Source organism: Triticum aestivum, chromosome 1D (assembly GCF_018294505.1).
Source record: "Triticum aestivum cultivar Chinese Spring chromosome 1D, IWGSC CS RefSeq v2.1, whole genome shotgun sequence".
Taxonomy (NCBI): domain Eukaryota; kingdom Viridiplantae; phylum Streptophyta; class Magnoliopsida; order Poales; family Poaceae; genus Triticum; species Triticum aestivum.
Window position 1 is genome coordinate 238,162,016 of NC_057796.1, and position 19,910 is coordinate 238,181,925.

The 19,910-nt window shown below is 44.3% G+C and overlaps 2 protein-coding genes across 3 annotated transcripts; both read left to right on the plus strand.

Moving 5' to 3' along the window:
• The first annotated feature begins 4,856 nt into the window (after positions 1 to 4,856).
• On the plus strand, positions 4,857 to 10,821 carry LOC123181200 (DEAD-box ATP-dependent RNA helicase 12). Its single transcript, XM_044593454.1, has 10 exons — positions 4,857 to 5,380; positions 5,882 to 5,942; positions 6,073 to 6,307; positions 6,935 to 7,173; positions 7,795 to 8,046; positions 8,134 to 8,314; positions 8,981 to 9,069; positions 9,996 to 10,069; positions 10,179 to 10,338; positions 10,432 to 10,821. The coding sequence occupies exons 1-9, from the start codon at positions 5,010 to 5,012 to the stop codon at positions 10,255 to 10,257; spliced, it is 1,581 nt and encodes a 526-aa protein (XP_044449389.1). The 5' UTR covers positions 4,857 to 5,009; the 3' UTR covers positions 10,258 to 10,338; positions 10,432 to 10,821.
• Positions 10,822 to 14,584: 3,763 nt separating this feature from the next.
• Positions 14,585 to 18,130, plus strand: LOC123181201 (tetraspanin-10). 2 transcript variants are annotated; one of them, XM_044593456.1, is made up of 11 exons: positions 14,585 to 14,961; positions 15,588 to 15,747; positions 15,835 to 15,889; positions 16,023 to 16,078; positions 16,297 to 16,344; positions 16,906 to 16,954; positions 17,054 to 17,137; positions 17,247 to 17,314; positions 17,408 to 17,533; positions 17,626 to 17,701; positions 17,858 to 18,130. In XM_044593456.1, the coding sequence occupies exons 2-11, from the start codon at positions 15,605 to 15,607 to the stop codon at positions 17,930 to 17,932; spliced, it is 780 nt and encodes a 259-aa protein (XP_044449391.1). In that variant the 5' UTR covers positions 14,585 to 14,961; positions 15,588 to 15,604; the 3' UTR covers positions 17,933 to 18,130. The 2 variants fall into 2 exon arrangements, with proteins under 2 accessions (XP_044449391.1, XP_044449390.1); XM_044593455.1 differs by having other exon boundaries at positions 14,586 to 14,961; positions 15,635 to 15,747.
• Positions 18,131 to 19,910: the final 1,780 nt, after the last annotated feature.

Consider the following 19,910-nt stretch of genomic DNA (forward strand, 5'->3'; position numbering starts at 1 on the left):
ATTAATTATGTAATGCATATATGTGTGGACAAATCATTGGAATTTAGCTACCGTATGTTCAATTGCAATTGTTCCGAAATCTGATGAATGTTCTTTCTATGGACACTATTTGTTCAATTGAATACTGTGAGAATTTGCTTTTTGCGTGCTGATTCAAAATGGGATATTTTTGTTTATTTTTCAATTGAATATTGTGGCGAATTTGCTTTTTGCATGCCGATTCAAAATGTGATAGTTTTGTTTATTTGTTCAATTGAATATTGTGGTGAATTTGCTTTTTGCATGCCGATTCAAAATGGGATTTTTGTTTTAACCTGGCAATTGCTCCGCACACGGTTCAACTAAATGAGTGTGTGCGATCCACATTGGAAAGCATACGTCAATTGTAGCGGAACCGTCAATGATACACAACAAATCGCAAATGATTTGCAGCACTACTATGTGTGCGTAGGGTCTCCGGAACTGTTCGTGATATCGCGTTATCGCACACGAGAACTCGGAGTAAACCGTGCCCAATGTAAAATACAATCTCAGTCGTAATTTTTTCAGGAAACGTGTGGGATCACAAAAGAAAAGCACACTTCACTCTTGCGGCAACCATCAGTGATACCCAACAAATCAAAAATGGTCTGTAGCACTTGTATGTGTGCGAAGGGGCTCCTGAACCATTTGTGATAGAACATTATCGCAGACGGTAATTGTTGGGAAGCGTGTGCGATGGACTCTTGTATGGCAGACGGGTTACGCAGAAAACTCGTGTGCGATGGGGCACAAATCGCACACAGTTCATATGTTGGCCCATGTGCCTTACATACTGTTTCCCAAACGGCTCATTACGGCACACAGTATGGTTTCACTGCGTCATTAGAAACGTTTAATCACCGATCCCACACGTGCGAAAGAATTTAGTGTGTGCTGCATCACACACGATTACATTTTGGAAGGCCTCTGGATCATTGCTCCATATCCCCGACGGTTTCTGGGTCGTGTGGGAAGGACACCCTATCGCCCACACTCACTTGGCGACGATCCCAAATGCCGTCGCAGAAAGGGGTTAAAAACCGTTTGTATAGCACCGACGCGTACCAGTGAGCCCTAGCCACCTATAATCCTCATAATTAGAAGCCCCGTGTGGTTCTAATCTCCTCCCTCTAATTTTCCAGCGATGATTTGCTCTAGACAAAGAAGTGCTATCGGATCGTGAGGACCGTACGCTTGCAATCAAGTAGAGAGGCCGTGCTTTCAGTCTTCCGTTCGAGGGATCATTCGAGGGCGGTTCGCGGGATTGTCATCGACGTTCGAGGGACTCCAAGTACGATCTACACTGGCTCGTGTACTTCTGCTACACTCCGGAGTCGGTAACGATCGTCGATCCAAACCCGATATGCATCTTCATATCGTTCCTGGGTGTTCGTAGGGCGATGTTTTTGTTTTCTACTACGTTTCCCAACAGTGGCATCAGAGCGATTCTATGAGTCGATGCATATTTTGATCTAGATCACATGCGATTGTGAGGGCGATGTTCTTGCTGTGCTTTCCTCAAGTGTTGCTTCGATTCAGTTCATTGACGACATGGTGTCGCTTTTCACGAGGTTCTCACAATTGCTCGGCTCTAACTGTTGACGATCTGCTAACAGTTCCCTGGGCTTCACCATAGCCAAGAATAGTGAACCGTTGCGTACGCAAGAGGGCTTTGAAGATGGATGGTCTTCTAGGGGGTCACGCGTATTAGACGAAGTTTAGTGGGGGGGAATGAGAATTTTAATTAAGTCTCTTCTTTCACACACCCCGAAAGTTAATCTAGCAACAAAGATTATGACTTTATGGTGTGCATGTAGGTAGCTAGGTTTATCTGAAACCCCTAGAAACCACGTAATTAAAATTTGTCAAACCGATTAGAGGACGTCTAACTTGGTTTTGTAGGGTTTGCATATGATGTGGTATAGCCTTCGTCATGATAATGACTTGTATGAGATGGTTATATGTTGTAATGTTAAGTGGCCTGCGTGTTACGACATGATAGCTGGAGCCACGAGATTGCCATCTTAATGTAAACATCATAGAGACAGGTCACAGGTGACGGTGGCAAGACGTACACGGAGGACCCTGACGAGGAAAAGGTGTACCAGGCGCGGAACGAGGAGCTATAATTTCGTGCCACTGCGGACTTTCAGATTTTGGTGCCACGACAACGTTTTCTGAAACGGCCGCCATGGCAATGTTGTCTGAGATTGCTGCCACGGCAACAGTTTTGAAACAGTTGCCGCGGCAACAAAATATTGGCCGTCACGTCACTTCAACTTGAGATTGAATACAATCATAAAGAACTCCCAGCGCCCAGTGCTATACCATATCATGCTATTATGAATTGCATGATATGTTTATCCCTTTGTTGTTTATACCCTTTTATTGTATAGTAGTCGATTATTAGGGTGATCTCTCACAGTAAATATCAAGTTAAAAGGTGCTTTTCCCAGTGTTGCAACCATCTATAACACGTAGCGTTCCGGAGTGCGTCATGTCCACATGAGTACAAACGGGGTGTGACGTGTAAGACGGGGATGGTCATACCATGTATGCAGATAACACTCGGTTGTCTTGAAGTTCTAGCAGAATCGTTCCGAGCTCAGAGCATGAAGCATCGCAAGATGAACAAGGATCATATGGAGATATGATTGGCAAAAAAATTCCCACCGGTCAAAATTCTCGTCATCAATTATGTCCACATCAATGGTTGAGAACTAGACTTGGATCTTGGATCACTCACTATTAACTATGAGAGATATTAATTTGAATGGGAGTGCACTTTAAATTAAAAATTATTTTAATAACTAGTGCAATGTTAATTATGAATTGTGTTTAAAATTATTTGTGTGTTTATCGTTGTAGATTAAATGGCTTGTAATACGTTCAACTTAGCCCCTATGCTTGAGAAAGAAAAGTTAGCTGCAAATGATGGAAACTATGCGGATTGGATCCGAAACCTGAGATTTATTCTCAGGAGTGCTAAGAAGGAGTACGTGCTGAACCAGCCCCTGGGTGATGCTCCCACAAAGGATGCACCGCCAGAAGAAGTTGTTGTTTATGCTGCTCGTAGTGATGACTATGAGGCAGTCCAATGTCTCATGTTGACTTGCATGGATCCTGAACTACAGAAGCGTTTTGAACGATCTACTACTCAATTTATATTTGGTCACTAAAAATTCTATACAAGAAACAGGTGAGGACCGAATGGTTTGAATTAATCAAGGCCATGATTGAGTGCAAGATGAGAGAGGGTTCCTCAACGAGTGAGCATATAGTGAAGCTTGCTAGCTACGTTGATAGACTTGCTTCATTCGAATTTGGAATTCCGCCAACGCTCGATACAAATATTGTGCTTGCTTCACTCCCCCATCTTACGATGGTTTTATCGTGAATTACAACATGAACGTGATGGAGAAAAGTGCAAACAAGTTATTTGCTATGCTCAAAACTGCGGAAGCTGGGATGCAAAAGAACAAAGAAGTGTTGATTGTCAACAAGACTACCGGTTTCAAGAAGAAGGGCAAGTCTAAGAAAAAATCTAGCGGTGTCGATAAGACCGTCTCAGAGCCAGTAAGGAGACTGAATGTTTCTACTGCAAACAGAAGGGTCACTGAAAGCGTAACTTCAAGAAGTACATGGCGGATAAGAAGAACGGTTTCTATGGTGAGAAGATATTTTATTTTGAATGATAAGATTGATATGATTGTTTCTATGAATGCTTCTAAACATGGATGTTAGGGATGTTTCTCTTGGTGGTAATAATGAGCAAGTGGATGTTTCTCTTGTTGGCTCCTGGTGATGTTACAGATGTTCTCTTGTTGCACTTGTTGAACGAAATAATGACCAAATGGATGTTAACTTTATTAATAAATAACCTTGCTAAATGCTAATAGGAACTTTGTTGGTACTTATCCTCAAAATAATTTTGGGAATTCTTATGGTAGCAAAAATGTACCTTCTGAATTAGAAAGTGTTATTTAATGACTTTATTGCCACTAAACAAGATTTTAACAATCTTGTTGGCATCCCTAAAAAAACAATCTACTTTGATCCATGATGTTGAAATACTTACTGTTAAAGCTTTGCCCAAAAATGACATGCATGAATCTCTTAAATTCATTCAAGCCGTTCTTGATAATAATGACATGATGGTTGTCATGCTTGGAGCTAGACGTGAGAGAGAACAACAAAAAAGAGAGGTTATGTAAACGTATGTATGAAATATAGCAAGACACGACATTTTAATAAAATCATACAAGTTACATACTCCCTCCGTCCAAATTAAGACAGACGGAGTATAAAACAACTTAATTTAACCTTACATCGTCTGAAAATTCTTTGAATTTAAGAGCCTCAAAGATTCTCATTATCTCATTGGGACGTTGATGTTAGGGCTTCTCGTCGTGGGGTGAGATTTCAATGTCCGGTGCTTCTGATCTATTCAAGGGATCAACAACGATGACTGTTGTTCGAAGGTGCTGGTCCTCAGGGCCACGTATACGAAGACTTGTTGACTGATATCGACAAGATCAAACCGGTTTCGATAGGGGACCGACGACAACGAAAGGTAGACGGCTCGTTTTGATGATAGTAGTGGTCTTCGGCGGTCTTGAAATCTTAATGTAATTTTTATTATGTTTAAATTGCCTTGTGCTTTCGATGAATTGAATCCTTTAAAAAAAATAAAGCCTCCAAGACTAAGTTCGAACATCAAGCCCAGGAGACAGTTTTCTGATTGAAAAATTCCGAGAAATGGATGCTAACCCCCCTCAGACTAAGCTCGTTTGATGCAGCACCCCCCTCAGACAGAAAAATATCCGCCTCCTCCCGAGGTCTACATTTCGAAACCGTGCGCTTCTGGATCGGATCCACCGCGTCCAAAGCCCAAAAGCGAAACCCACGCCCTCCGAAAGGGGCAAACCGTCGGAACCCTAGATCCGTCGCGCCTGGTCGCCCCCAGCTCCAAAACCCTAGATCCCGCCATGCACCACCCGAGGGCCCGGTACCCGCCCGGCTACGACTACGGCGGCGGCCGCGGCGGTAACGGCGGCGGCGGAGGCGGTGGAGGAGGTGGAGGAGGTGGCGGCGGGAACCAAAACTACTACGGCGGCCGAAACCCGCATCCCCAGCACCACGATTACCAGCAGCAGCAGCAGCAGCACGCGCAGAGGAGCTCGTTCCCGCAGCAGCAGCAGCAGCAGCACGCGCAGAGGAACTCGTTCTCGCAGCAACAGCAGCAGCAGCATCAGCAACAACAGCACCAGCAGTGGCTGCGGCGGGACCAGGCCGCGGCCCAGGAGTCAGGAGAGGGTGCGGCCAGGACGGTGGCGCGACTCGACGCGGTGGACACGAGGTACGGACCATTTACGCTGCTTATTGCCTTGCCGATTGATAGGGTTTGTGTCGCCCGGATGCGATTTTCTTGTGGTCGCGGAAGTGGGGTGGGGTTGGGGTGGGGGTGGTGGTGGGGGTGGGGTGGGGTGGGGGAAGAGGTGCTATTTCATGATTAGATCATGTCCTTGAGACAAGGCAGTGCTCTGCTTAAGTTGTATGGCTGCAAGAGGCTTAACTCTTCCTCTGTATACGCTGTTAACTGAATAAGCTGAATAAGCAACTACCCACTGGGTGTATGCAAGCTTATTTGCTCTATTACAACTGATTGCTTCCTGGTTGGATGCACTTTATTTATGCAAGTACGCTGTGTTTTCATCTTAGTTCACCATTGCTGGTGTTCCATACTTCTCTGCAGCATCGTATCGATTCATTTGTTTGTCATGCCGTATGGAACTAGCCTAGCAATGCTTTGCCTTAAAGGGAATTAGTTGACACCTTTATCTTCTTTTGTGTGTTCCAGCTCTCAAGATTGGAAGGCACAGTTGAATATTCCAGCTCCAGATACTCGTTTTAGGACAGAGGTGAGTACTAATGACATCATGGAATTTCACTCAGCAAGATTCGGCGTGAGGTGCTGAATGGCACCAATCTGCAGATGTCAGGTGTACTGATGTTCTTTCTATTCTGCAATATGTTTGGTGCTTTACTTAGGATGTTACTGCAACGAAAGGCAACGAGTTTGAAGATTATTTTTTGAAACGTGAGCTACTTATGGGAATATATGAGAAGGGATTTGAAAGGCCATCTCCTATTCAAGAAGAAAGCATTCCAATTGCTCTAACTGGAAGTGATATTCTTGCAAGAGCGAAAAACGGCACTGGGAAGACCGCTGCATTTTGCATTCCAGCACTTGAAAAGATTGACCCGGAGAAAAATGCCATACAAGGTGAACTTGCCACTTCTACTGTTTCATTTATAAGAAATCATCTAAGCCATACTGTTTCAATTTAACGTTAGCAGTACAGTTGACAGTTGGTTGAAAGGTTATCCCTGATTCCTGGTTACGTTGATGTGATTTATAATGTGTATCCGTCTTCTGCCACACGACCATTTTTGTTACTAGCATTCAAGCCGAGGCATTATTTATGCAAAAACGCACACTTCCTGTACTCACAATCTATAAGTTAAATCAGTGCAAACTTTGAAAAATTAGTGTGTTGATTGTATTTGTAGTGTGTTGATATTATTTTAATGGATCTACTGGTAGAAATTGCTAAGAGTATTAGGTATGCAACTCATTTTTTTGGACATCCAAACTATTTGTGTTCTAGTGTTCTCTGACTGAAATATGAAATCAAACTATAAACTGTCATGCAACAACCGTTTACCTTCTTAGCCGATCCCTCCTCCCCCCCCCCCCCTCTTTCTCGAAGCCTTCGCTAAGGATAGTAATGTTTATGCGGTGCCAATTTGTGTTCACATCATACCAAGATAATTATTATGTTTCCATGCACTTTACTTCACACACTGTTTGTTAACTTAACTCTGCTCTATCTATGGATTTCTTCTTTAGTTGTTATATTGGTACCAACAAGGGAACTAGCTCTGCAGACTTCACAAGTTTGCAAAGAGCTTGGGAAATACTTGAATATTGAAGTTATGGTTAGTACTGGAGGAACCAGCTTGAAGGATGACATTATGCGTTTGTACCAACCTGTTCATTTACTCGCCGGGACACCTGGCCGTATACTGGATCTTACCAAGAAGGGCATTTGTATGCTGAACGAATGTTCGATGCTCATCATGGACGAGGTATCATTAGAGAAACACACAACTCAGATTCTATTTTAGTTGACCATGTTTACATCACAGTAGTCAAGTATGTTAGTTTTGTTTGGCTGTTTATCTATAATTGATGTTGCTTCTTCTCACTTAATTGACCTCAAGTCATGATACTTAAGTCAAATTGATCTTAAGTCATGTTACTTTAGAGCCTAGCATCATATAATAGAGCTGTCTTGGAAAAAGTAAGAACTCTTTCCTGTATCTACTCTTATTTGTTCTGATGCTGTACATGTTGGTTCTCTTTCTAATTTTGTGCTAAATCAAAATCACGCACATTTACCAATCTGCAGGTCTAAATGTTGTCAAATACTGTACTTTTTGTCTTTTCGGAGCAGTTGTGGTCTTTGTTTTTCTTATTTGCTGATTGATGTTTGGAAGACATGCTCACTTGTGTAAATCAATACATTTATATTTTTTTAGATGGTTGAAGCATGTACTATCACATTTCTAGTTACTTTTTATTTTTTAAGGATTATCTTGTACAGATCTCTAGGGAAGTCATCGGTGAATGTGTTTCCAGTTACTGATGAACATGTCTGATGCTTTTCTTCCAAAAACATAATATGACTTCCTTTCATTGAAATGCAGGCGGACAAGCTGTTAGCTCCTGAGTTTCAGCCTTCTGTGGAGCAACTCATTCGATACCTTCCAGCTAGTCGGCAACTATTGCTGTTTTCTGCAACCTTTCCTGTAACTGTCAAGGATTTTAAGCAGAAATACCTACCTAGACCTTATGTTATTAATCTGATGGATGAACTAACACTGAAAGGAATCACACAATACTATGCCTTTGTAGAAGAAAGGCAAAAGGTTCATTGTCTGAACACACTTTTTTCAAAGGTACATGTTACAAAAAACTTGTTGTTTGTCGTTTCCTGTACATACCGAGAGACTGAAACATTCTCCTTATTTTGTTCTCTCCGCCAGCTTCAAATAAATCAGTCTATTATATTTTGCAACTCTGTTAATAGAGTTGAGCTACTGGCAAAGAAAATCACTGAGCTCGGCTATTCGTGCTTCTACATTCATGCTAAAATGTTGCAAGACCACCGAAACAGGGTGTTTCATGATTTCCGCAATGGCGCTTGCAGAAACCTTGTTTGCACAGGTTCTTCTCCACCTTTTGTATCTTCTGGATTATTCTTTTATACACTTTCTGATCTCTTCTCAGTTGTTTTCCTTTGAATCATTTACTTTCTCTTCACTCCGTAAGCATATCTGAGTTCTTCTTTATTGTTATCTCTCACTGCGGGTAAGTCGTAATCAGTAGGCCTCCAAAGCACACCCTTGGTGAATTAAAGAAGTTCTGAACACATTAAAGTGAACTTATAATTTGTTTTTTTCAACTTATCTAGTCTTGAATCAAGATTTTAGACTACTCTTTTAGCCTTCTCTTGTAGTCTTGTTTGCACTACAAATCTTCTAAATAGACCACCATACCATCCTCAGTTTACTAACTAGAGTGCTATTAATACTTTCTGCATTTTATCTGAAATGTTGACTTGAGCTCGAAGATGGTTGGAAGGCCCAGGTGGGATTATCTGATAGTGGTCATTGCTGAGTTGAACACATATCAAAGGAATATTTGAATCACTCGTTAGCCTGATTTGTATAAGTAGAGTTATACTATCTTAATTAAAATGATCTTAGATCTAGTTGCTTTGTACTGCTTCAGTCCTATGATTGTCGGTACATGCTAAATGCATCGCTATTTTGCACTTTATTTGTGGGAAATGCTACGAAGAACTTCTCTCAGGAAATTATATGATTGCAGATCTTTTTACCAGAGGAATTGACATTCAAGCTGTTAATGTTGTCATTAATTTTGACTTCCCCAAGACTGCTGAAACATATTTGCATAGGGTAAGTTGTTTATTTGCATCATGCATGGTAGCACAGAAGTTTCATATGTTGGTTCACTCAGTTCTGCAGTACAAAGATCTTTGATACTCCCTTTGTAAAGAAATATAAGAGCGTTTAGATCACTAAATGCTCTTATATTTCTGTAAGGAGGGAGAGGGAGTATGTTTCCTGAAGTAAATCCTATATACCTAAATAGTAGATCCTCACTATCTCAGTTCTCTCAACATGCCTACATGCCACCTCAACACATGCCATATCATCCCACTAATTATTGCTCTTAACATGCATGGGAAATGGCATTTATATTATCTCTTAACATGCACACATTCGAGCTCACCACACATGCAACCTCATCAATCACACTAATTATATCTCTTAACATGCATGAAAAATGCAACTTATATTCTATATATTATTACAACTATAGAGTAATCAAATACTTGCAGAGGGAGTATAATATTATATCTATTTTAATTTTCATTTAAATTTCATCAAAAAATAATTGCAACCAATCCTGGCAGCAACGCGCGGGGTAGCATCTAGTTGTTTCAATACATCTGTACCTGATCCAGTAGTTTTTCCTATTTGCTTGGCTCATTTTAAACTATGCTTGGTTAACTTTAGCAGAACACTTGAAAGCTAACTCTGTTGGTCAGCCTCATTTCTTATGGATGTTGGGAATTCCTTCCACTTTCCACTTACAAACACACACCACAGAAACTTTTTGGAAATTGCGAGTCGTTTTACTGATGATACTGACAAAGCATTGTATGGTTAATGCCAAAAACATGTCAAACAAGTATTTTCATGTCACTAATGCCTTATTTGGTAGGGCCTTTCATTTATTTATTGTTTGAACTAATAGGCTTCAGTAGTTTTGAGTTTCTAAACCAGTTGGTCGTTCCACTCCTTTGACATTTTCCTAGGTTGGTCGTTCTGGAAGATTTGGACACCTTGGTTTGGCGGTGAACTTAATCACTTATGAGGACCGTTTCAACATGTAAGGATACTTTGCTAAAGTGGCTTGTTAGGATATTTCGAAACAGAGACAAGTTCTTTTCTACTAATCTACCAAGGTTTCTGAACTGTTTGTTTTCTTCTGTTTGCAGGTATAGGATTGAGCAAGAACTTGGGACAGAAATAAAAACAATACCTCCACAGATTGACCTGGCGGAGTATTGCCAATGATCAGTTTAACAGTTGTAGAAGCATATCTTTTATGAAAACATCATTAGGCAAATATACCAGATGTACATAGCACCTCATCAAGTAAGAACCCAATGCTAGAATGTCGCTTTTTAAAACTGCATACTTGCATAGTGACTGTTCTGGATGAGGACTGATTCCATTCCATACATGCAGGGTTTTATTTGGTGCCTTGGTGATGCATCCAAGCTTCTATTTCCATCAGTGGAGCGAGCGTTCTCTGCTGGCACCGGTGCTAATCATTCGACTGTGGAGATGCACATTCGGCTGCTTTGAGATTCAGAACTATTGGCAACCCAAACATTATTTCTTGCTGCATGCATCTGCCCAGGATTGCCTTGCATTTGTTTTCTAGTTTCTGTTCTGGTTGTGTCATGCTGGGATTCTGTTGCTTGAGATTGTACCATCATATTGCGGCATTTTTCTCGTTTTACTTCATTCTGTTCGTACAAATAGCTATATTTCCTGTACTCGATTCCTTTCATGTTAATTTCGATTGTTCTTTGTGTCGACAATTAACCTCAATTATTTTCCTTGTATTCTCAATATTTGTCTTCCCGGTGTTGCAGTTGTACATGCTTCTGTTTAATTCATTATTGCAAAGTCACAATCAAAACCAATGTTTAAAGTAGAAATTCAGAACTTGAAACCCTGCCGATTTAGACAAATTTGTTGTTTTTAGGAATTTAATCCGTGTGAGTTTTTAAATGTCATGCCATTAGCATCGAGCAATACTTTCCTATTTGATGAACCGAACAGGTGCAACGTGATACTTCATCTGCTTCACAGCGTCATTCTTGTTTCTTTTAGATGTCATGATGAACGGTTTATTATTGCATTACGGTTTATTGTATTATTGACTCTGGCCATATTCATAAATTTGCTTCATCGGACAACAGAAAATTTACATCAGAAGGGATACCTTCAAACCGCCAGGCAGCATGAAGAAATAGAAAAAAATCACATAGTAACGGTATACTCTCTAAATTTGAACTAATACGACGGCACTTATTTTAGACGGTAGGGGTATTATTATTAGGCTCATTTTGGAACGAGGATTGTTGGGGAACAAATGGCCCACTTTGGAACAAAGGATTATTGGGCGAACAAATGTGGGAAGAAACCTAGAGCAGCGTCTTCTATTTTGCCATGTAATTTCTGCCTCGCATTTTCATATTTCTATATTATTGGGAACCTTGGTTCCCAAAAGATCTTTATCGTAATTCGCTAACCTTCTCGGTTCAATTCATGTTGCTTTAAGATTAAGCATTTGTTCACCTGTGGCCATGTGTTTATGCTGCCCAACGTCCAGCACGAACCTCGTGTCTGTGTCAGATTCTTTTCATATCATGGAATGTCAAAACCACAATGATTCCCAAGAAAATTAAGTTTAGATATCATGGAATGTCAAAGCCACTCGTGTGACACTTGAATTTGCGGTGTATATGGTGCTCCCAAGAAAACTACTCCCTCCATCCGGAAATACTTGTTAGAAGATCCCTTTTAAGATCAAACATTCCATCGAATTGAGTATAATTGTACGTGTGATAGCAGTCAAAGTCAGCGGCTGAGTTTGCCTAGCCTCGCCCTATTCATTTTTGTAGGCGAGCGAGTTAGCAAAGAGGCTTAATCAAAATGGATAAAAGGAGATGTATCTAGACAAATATTGATGACAAAATTAAAAGGAGATGTATCTAGATACATCTTATTTTATCCATTTTGATGACAAGTATTTTTTAGATACATCTCCTTTTATTCATTTTGATGACAAATATTTTCGGACGAAGAGAGTATTTTAGAAGTTCTTTTAATTTTATCATCACAAGACGCATTTTACACAGCTTTGTTTCCCTTTAATTAAACATTTTCATAGGTTTTGGTCTCCCCTTGACACGCGGGCTTCTTGCCTATGCCCCCCACGTGGCTGGAGGATAGGGGAACCATAGATATGAGCGCCCCAGCTATGTCTCGTGGGGTTTTCGAGTTTGTTATCATAGGTGAAGTTAGGGCAGCGATGGTGATGGGAATAATGGACATATGGCTTTACCAATGTCCTTGTCCTTCCTCTCAGTGACGTTAACAAGTCGGAGGATGAGGTCGATTGTTGGTTACTCGGTCCGGCGTAATTAGCGTTTGTTCGCAGTGGTGGCATATTGTGAAAGGGTCGCAGCATGTTCTCTCTCTAGTTCCATCTCCATCCGATGACACAGCTAGATATGGCTTCGTCAGCTTCGTCAGGGGACTATTGAGGTGAATAAAGAGAACAAGCAGCACCAGCTGAGCGACCATCCCAACCCCGTGTCGCCCCCCCGCGGGCGACCCGGGCGCCCAACCCTAGCCGCCGCCGAACCCAGCCCCCACCTCCTTCCTCTCCTCCCGCCGCCGCCGGGCAAAGCCCGCGCGGTGCCGGCGGCGGCGGGATCTCATTTCCTCGCCTGGAACAGGGGCCGCGGGGGCTGCTTCTTCGGGCGCGGCGGCCGGCGCGTCGGGTGGCGCGCGCTAGTGTGCGGGGCGGCGCGGCCTGCTGGCCGGGGCGGCACGTCACTGGAGCGCGCAGGCCGGTGGCGGCGCGGCGTTCTTCGCGGCGGATCTGAGGCGGCGGCTTCGCTGGTGCGGACGGCGCTCCTCCGGCGGCGGGGAGTGCTCGTCGGTGAGGTAGGCCGGATTCCCTCGGCTGCGCGGGCAGCGAGGTCCCGGTGGGCGCTGGTCATGGCGCGGGGAGGCCTCGGGCTCCCCTCGTCAGATCGGAGGCGATCTGGTCCGCTTGTGATGTATGACCTCCGGCCGGCCTGGATCTCCGGCGTGCACGCGCCTGCTGACGTTGTGGCTGGTTCGGAGGTGGCGGCAGGGTGCTTGGCCGGGGGAAACCCTTGGCCGCCGGTGGCGGTCACGGCGTCGATGCTGAGGCTAAACCTCCCCTGCCTCCCCCTTCCCCTGCGCCCGGGTGAAAACCCTAGCCCCGGTGGTTAAGCGGCGGCTGCGCCACAGTGTCGTCACCTTCTTGAAGGCGCCGACTTGGGCATGGGGATGCTGGGCGTGCATGGCGAGATTGTCTGGATCCTAGTGGCGGCCCGTCTGATCTACCGCGTCGCAGCTCCGGGCATGTCTCGTGACTGCGGTGCTTATCTTCCGGCCGTGTCTCCGACGGCGACCTCGCCCTTCCTCACCTTGTACTTGCCGTGGTGGAGCGGTACTTCATCTCACTCATTGATGGCGGCGGAGTTCGGCGGCATGGCGCTGTGGAGGCTCGGCGTCCGATGCGCGGAGATGAACTCGCGCAGGAGGAGGTAGCTGTCTGGCGTCATGGTGACGTCGATGGCAGAAGTGGCCTTCACAAGGTAGAAGACTCAATATAATCTGAAGACGGACCTGTGGAAGATGGCGGCGACGACACAAGAGTGCGTCTGACCGGATTGTGCCCCAGACCCGGTATGTGGCTCGGCTGGGGCTTCCGGCTTTTGATGTTAGGTTTAGGTGAGTGGTTTGGGTAGTGGCCCAGTTAGCATCCCTTCATCATATGGATAAGAGTAGCGGCATATGTTGCCAAGATGATGGATTCAGGTATATTGTTTGTAATACTTTGTAAGGTCCTCGAGAATAATTAATAAAGTGGCCGTATGCATCTTCCAGATGCAGAGGCCGGGGGTCATCCTCCTTTTCTTAAAAAAAAAAGGATTATTGAGGTTTGTGTCCCCTTCTTTGTCTTGCCAGAGTTGAGATTTTTTGTGTGGGCCCTCCTCGGTGTTGGCTTCTACGGGATGACGATCTATCTAGTTTGCTGTTGTCGGCGTTTGCACTTCTACATCAATGACGTCTCTGTTGTTACTTCTATAAACTCACGTGTTTCAATAAGACGAAGGCCTAGAGGCAGCACAGTGCATCACTATTGGGTGCGGAAGGAAGCCAATGCTGATTTCTTCAAGAACTTGCCTGTAATTTTTCATTCCTGTAAGGACTAATTTTATCTAATATATGGCCTTCAGTTTTTATTGAAAAAAACAAGCCCTGCAATTTAAATTCGAGCTCATTCTACACCTTGAGAATAGAAAACAAACTCATTTGTACGTAAACTATAACACATATCATGATTGCGTGCATGCATGTTTAAGTTAGGATATTCTTTTCCTGATGTTTTTTACCATAAATTTCGGAGTTGTTCCCAGTTTTGCTTTTTCTTTTGATGAAGAGCATGAGCATCCAATGTTGAGTTGTACCCCACCTCCCCGCCGGAGCTCGCGAAAATGGGACCAAACTGCAAAAAGTGCCGCGGCTGCTATTCAAACCCGACCGAAAAGACCCGCATCGGCCTGAGCACCGGACGCGAAGCAAACCGGCGTCGACTCCGCCCTCTCCGGTCCACTGTTGATAATCAATCTGTCCCTCTGACCAGTCGGCCCCACACCTGCCCGTGCCAAGCTTAACTGCGACCGCTGTCTTCAAGCCCACACAAATCAACAACAGACACTCCCACTCCCACGCTGACACCTACCCAGGTGCCGCGCCGCCGGGACCCCAGCCTCGCCGTCTCCGGCGGCGTGCTCCCAGATCTCGACTCGCCGGTCCGTCTCGGCTCCGCGCGGAATCGACTGACGGAGGCGGGAGGCCAGCGTCGTCCGCAGCTGATCCGGGATGGCCGGCAGCAGCACCAGCACCTTCGTCATCAGGTGGATCAACTTCCTCACCATGGTCAGTCAGCTTCCCTTCCTTCCTCGCCCCCCTTTTCCCAGTTGCTCCCCGATGGCCGACCCGCTTCGAGACTTTTCACTGAAGAGCACTTCTAGATGGATACGCCAGTTCTTGATTTGTTCCCGTTCCATCTGGTCTCTTTGCTCAGCGGTGCCCCTCTGTTGAGCTTGAGCTGTACCGCATCGTTATCCAGTTACTAGCAATGTGCCCGTGCGTTGCAACGGATCCAAAGTAGAATAGTACTTGTTCACAAACTTGAAAGAAAACACTCTTGTTTTGATAGACATATATACCACTAAAAATATATTACGTTTCACTCAAAATATATTTCTCAGGTTGTTTTGATGAGGCGAGGGAGGGATGTGATTGCTTTCAAGATAATAAAGGGTTTTCTTCAAATTGGAGTAGAGAAGTGGGCTATTGTTGCAAAAATGCCACAACTTACCTCGCAGCCATTAGATGTAGATCTAATGGTCAGAAATGACGGATGGCAGACACACCATCATCACCAACTGAGTCTTTTATAGGAGTAGAGATATCCCAGTGCACTGTTTGTCGCTTCTTCACCATTCTTGACATCTTTCGTTTGGAACTCTTTGTTTGCAATTTAATGTTAAGGCATGCAGGTAGGGATCCGCACATCATGATGCTCCTCTTGCTCTTTGTTGAGCAGATACTGGCGATACTTGTGGTGGGTTTTGGGTTCTGGATGAGCACCCACAATGACGAATGCCGACGGTCACTGACGATCCCTGTCATGGGCCTTGGAGGAGTAATTTTTCTCATGTATGCTTCCATGGAATTGTATCATATTATTCCCACCACGTTAGTATTCATGCTCCGAATTGACATGGTTCAATGCCGATGCCGCAGGTCGCTGGCCGGATTCGTGGGTGCTTGGAAGAACATTTCTTGCTTGCTTTGGACAGTATCCTTTTTGTGGCATTTGATGCATAAACTATTAAACTTACGGCGGCATGAGTGCTGGTTGGTGCTGCTGATGTTGTCTGCTCTCTTGATACCCTTGGGGTTATTTGTCGCCTTGACATGTGGGTATCTAGTATCTAATAATGCTGTTCGTGGTCCTGGTGGCAATCATGGTCTTCACAGTGCTTGCGTAAGTTCCTGTGATTCATTTGGGATAGCACTAGCACAACCTTTCCAGTTGGTGGCAATCATTGTGTACTTTTTATTTGAAAATTAGCTGCGGTGTGCACTGATTGGTTGATGGAATTAAATCCTGGTGCAAGTTCAGCGGTTAATCATCAGTTGACTTCATAACTGACTTTAGTGGTTGCAAGTTGGGTTAACTCACCTTGCCATGTACTTTTTCAGGTTTATCATTACAAATACTGGAACTGGTCATGCTGTTCCTGGGTCCAGGTATCTGACTGTATATTACTAATGTTTACACAACTAGATGATTCCACGCATGTTTACTGCAGCAAAGCTCGAAGACATATAGCTATGAAGTATTGTTAACGCACCGCAAACTCACATTGTGTTAAAATGACTTCAGTATCTATGGCATGTTATGCCTTCTCCACTTCCTCTTTTCACTTTTTAATCCAAATACCAATAATCAATGTGTAGGGCCAACTCTAATCGATTCTCCACACCACATGCATGAGATGGCAGGTGATGACATGACAGACATGCATTACCTGCTGATGTGGCATTCTTGTATGTTTAGGAAAAATAGGTAGTGGGTCGGAACTATTTAGGAATAGAGGATGATTGAAATGCGGAACTGACAAGTCGAAGTAATATATCACTATTTGTCTTAAAAGTTGCACTATGCGGCCGTGATGCAGTTTTGTTGATATATGCGCAGTCGGAAACTGCCTGATTGTCACTACATGAACTGTGAATGAAATTTCTTTAAGTAATGGAACACATTGCATGCATATGGTTCTGCGTAGTCATTCCTCATGTTCTATACAGATATAAAGAGTATCGTCTTCAGGACTACAGTTCTTGGTTTGTCAAACAGGCATGCCCCAACTCTTTGTTTGGAAAATTTCTTTGATTAGTGCAGTTAATTCACAATCATCTATGCTGGTATAACTCGATTTGTTTATTTTAAATCTAGCTCAATGACACTGATAAATGGACTCATCTGAGAAGTTGCCTTGTGAAGTCGGATGATTGCAATAGCTTGTCAAATAGATATAAGGTCTCTTCTCCTTTTCTGCTCATCCTATTTTATCTGATGTGATGTTGTTTCTCTGTGTGTGACCATTCCTTTTGTGGCGATTTTAGTAATACTGTTTGATTTCATGCAGACTCTAAAACAATACAAGCTCGCTGAGCTGACTCCCATTGAGTCTGGCTGTTGCCGCCCACCAGCGGAGTATGCCCCCTGTTATCTTCCAGTGTATTTTGAACGTGCAGTTGCTTTCAACAGAGTTTAACATGGCTATCGTATTTTTCTGAACCTTGTCAGGTGTGGATATCCAGCTTTGAATGCTTCCAATTTTGATCTGAGCTACCATCCGGTGAGCACAAATGTCGACTGCAAACTGTACAAAAATGATCGGTTCCTCAGGTGCTATGACTGTAATTCTTGCAAGTAAGCTGTCCGTCTCCTGTCATAACTTCGAAATACGTAACCTTATCAGAAATTTCAGAATGTAAGTGCTTACGTGAAACTTTTCCTTCCAGAGCTGGTGTTGCGCAATACATGAAGACAGAGTGGCGAGTGGTTGCCATCTTCAATGTGATATTGTTTATCATTTTGGTAAGCTTAAAATTCCCTGAAACATTCTCTCTCTCTCTCTCAAAAAAAAGAAGTTTCCTGAAATTATAGCGGATATACTCTTTCTTCTCAGCAATAAATTGCTCCATCTTTGTCTGTTATCTTGACTTATGTTTGTATGGGTTTGTTTTCGGCCAGTCATTCGTGTACTTTGTTGGCTGCTGCGCACGTCGACATGCTGGAGGTAGCGATTCTAAAGTTCCTCGAAGATGACTGTGTACTTTGAAGTGAATCCTCTCTATGATTCACGTGTCACAGCGAGAGTTAGCTTTACCGCCCCTTGTGATAACATTGTTCATTCAAGTTCAGCTGATGAAATGGAGTGTCAAGGCTTCTGTTCTGTGGGTGATTTCTTTGTGCCAGTAGCATTTTGGACATCTATGAAAAAGAACGTCCGACAATCTTCTGAAATACAGCCTGATGATCTTGCACAATGTGTGATGCCAATGTCTGACATGCGAGTAAACTGGAATAACTTACCAACCGAAGCAATTGGTGTGCTTCTCGCGGTCAGGTTTTTGGAGGGTACATTTCCTTTTGAACACAGTATAATGTAGATGCTCACATACACTCATCTCCATTAACACATGTCCGCACACACTATCTCTATGAGCATGTCTGAAATACGGAGCTGAACACAATATCTTGAGATTGACGAAGTCACCCCAAGCTCCTTCGTATTCGGTTTTTGGAGGGTAAGGACCGCACTTGTCGAGCTGTTAGTCCTAAAAGTTTCGTCAGGGTGTCACTTTAGTCTCAATTATTTCAAAATGCACATTTAAGTCCTAATTCTATAATAAGAGGTTCACCTGAGGTCCTTTTTTCAGAAGCGCTCGTTGACCTGCCCATGTGGCGCGTTGACCCATGCCACATCGACGGACTGGCCACGGCGGTTCCTATTTTGTTTCATGGAAAACCACTTATAAACCATCATCCTCACATTCCCGGGTCCTAGATCTATTTCTTCCCCAAATCCCCTCTCTCTCTCTCGCCATGGCTACCATAGCCGTCACACCATAGGCTTCGGTGAAGGAGTATCTCCCACTGGTCGTCGCAAAGGGGGCATCTTCACAGGCACCCACTCGGATTGCCCTTCAGATCACCTCTGGTCGCCGCCGCACGGAGGGAATCGTCGCCAGCGCCGCCGCCAATCGCCTCTAGTGTCGCCAGAGTTGCATGAAAGAGGAGAAGGGGTGCCACTAAGAGGGGAATAGATCGGGGGGAGGGGGGGTCTAATTGGAAAGTTTTTGGTCTGCCGGTCGGGCCCTCTATCGACGTGGCGTGGGTCAACGCGCCAAGCGGGCAGGTCAGCGAGCGCTCGTGAAAAAAGGACCTAAACATGCATTTTGGAAGAATTGAGACTAAAGTGACACCCCGACTAAACTTTTAAGACCTCCAGCGTATTTAACTCTTAACAAAAAAGAAACATCTTTAGTTAATCATCCCAAAAGGAAAAAACATTTAGTTGATTCGGTTACAAAGGAAACAAAAGCATCTTTTGTTGATTTTATTGGGGTGTGCTGGCCCAGTAGTGCAATGCCAAGGCAACATGTAAGAGCATCTACAGCCGCAGACAACAAATCCGACCCCTCGAACGCCCGCAGGCGCGTCTGTGCATAGCGACCGGTCATTGCCTCAAATTTGCTCATCCACATCTTGATACCTCATACTAGAAACCTTAAATCCATACAAAGGCATGCAAACGATGAAATCCACGTACTACATAAATCAAGTAACCTATACTATCCTAATCCTCGTCGGAGATGTCCACTATCTCTGTGCTCGGCTCCGTACATGGGCGGCAGCCGCAACTCTGGCTCCCGCGGCTCCTCCGACTACTCCGCGTCGCCCTCCGCCTCCATCTCCGCGTCGAGTTCGTCGAAGAGCACGTCGGTCGCCACTCGTTCCTGCCGAATGAACTGTCCGTTGGCCTCCATATAGGCCTCATCCTGGATGGACTCCAAGATGGCCTGTTGCTCCGCCATCTCGGCCGCTTGGGCGACCGCGAACTCCGCCTCCACTTCCTCCATGTTGAAGCCGGAGCCAGCGCTAGCGCTAGCTCCAGCTCCAGCTCCTCCGCCTCGTCCTCCTTTGAATCCGCCACCTCCATCGGAGCCGGCTCCAGCTCCTCTCCCTCCCCCTCCTTCGCCTGCTCCTGCTCCTCCGGCTCCGGCGAGTCCTTAAGCAACCC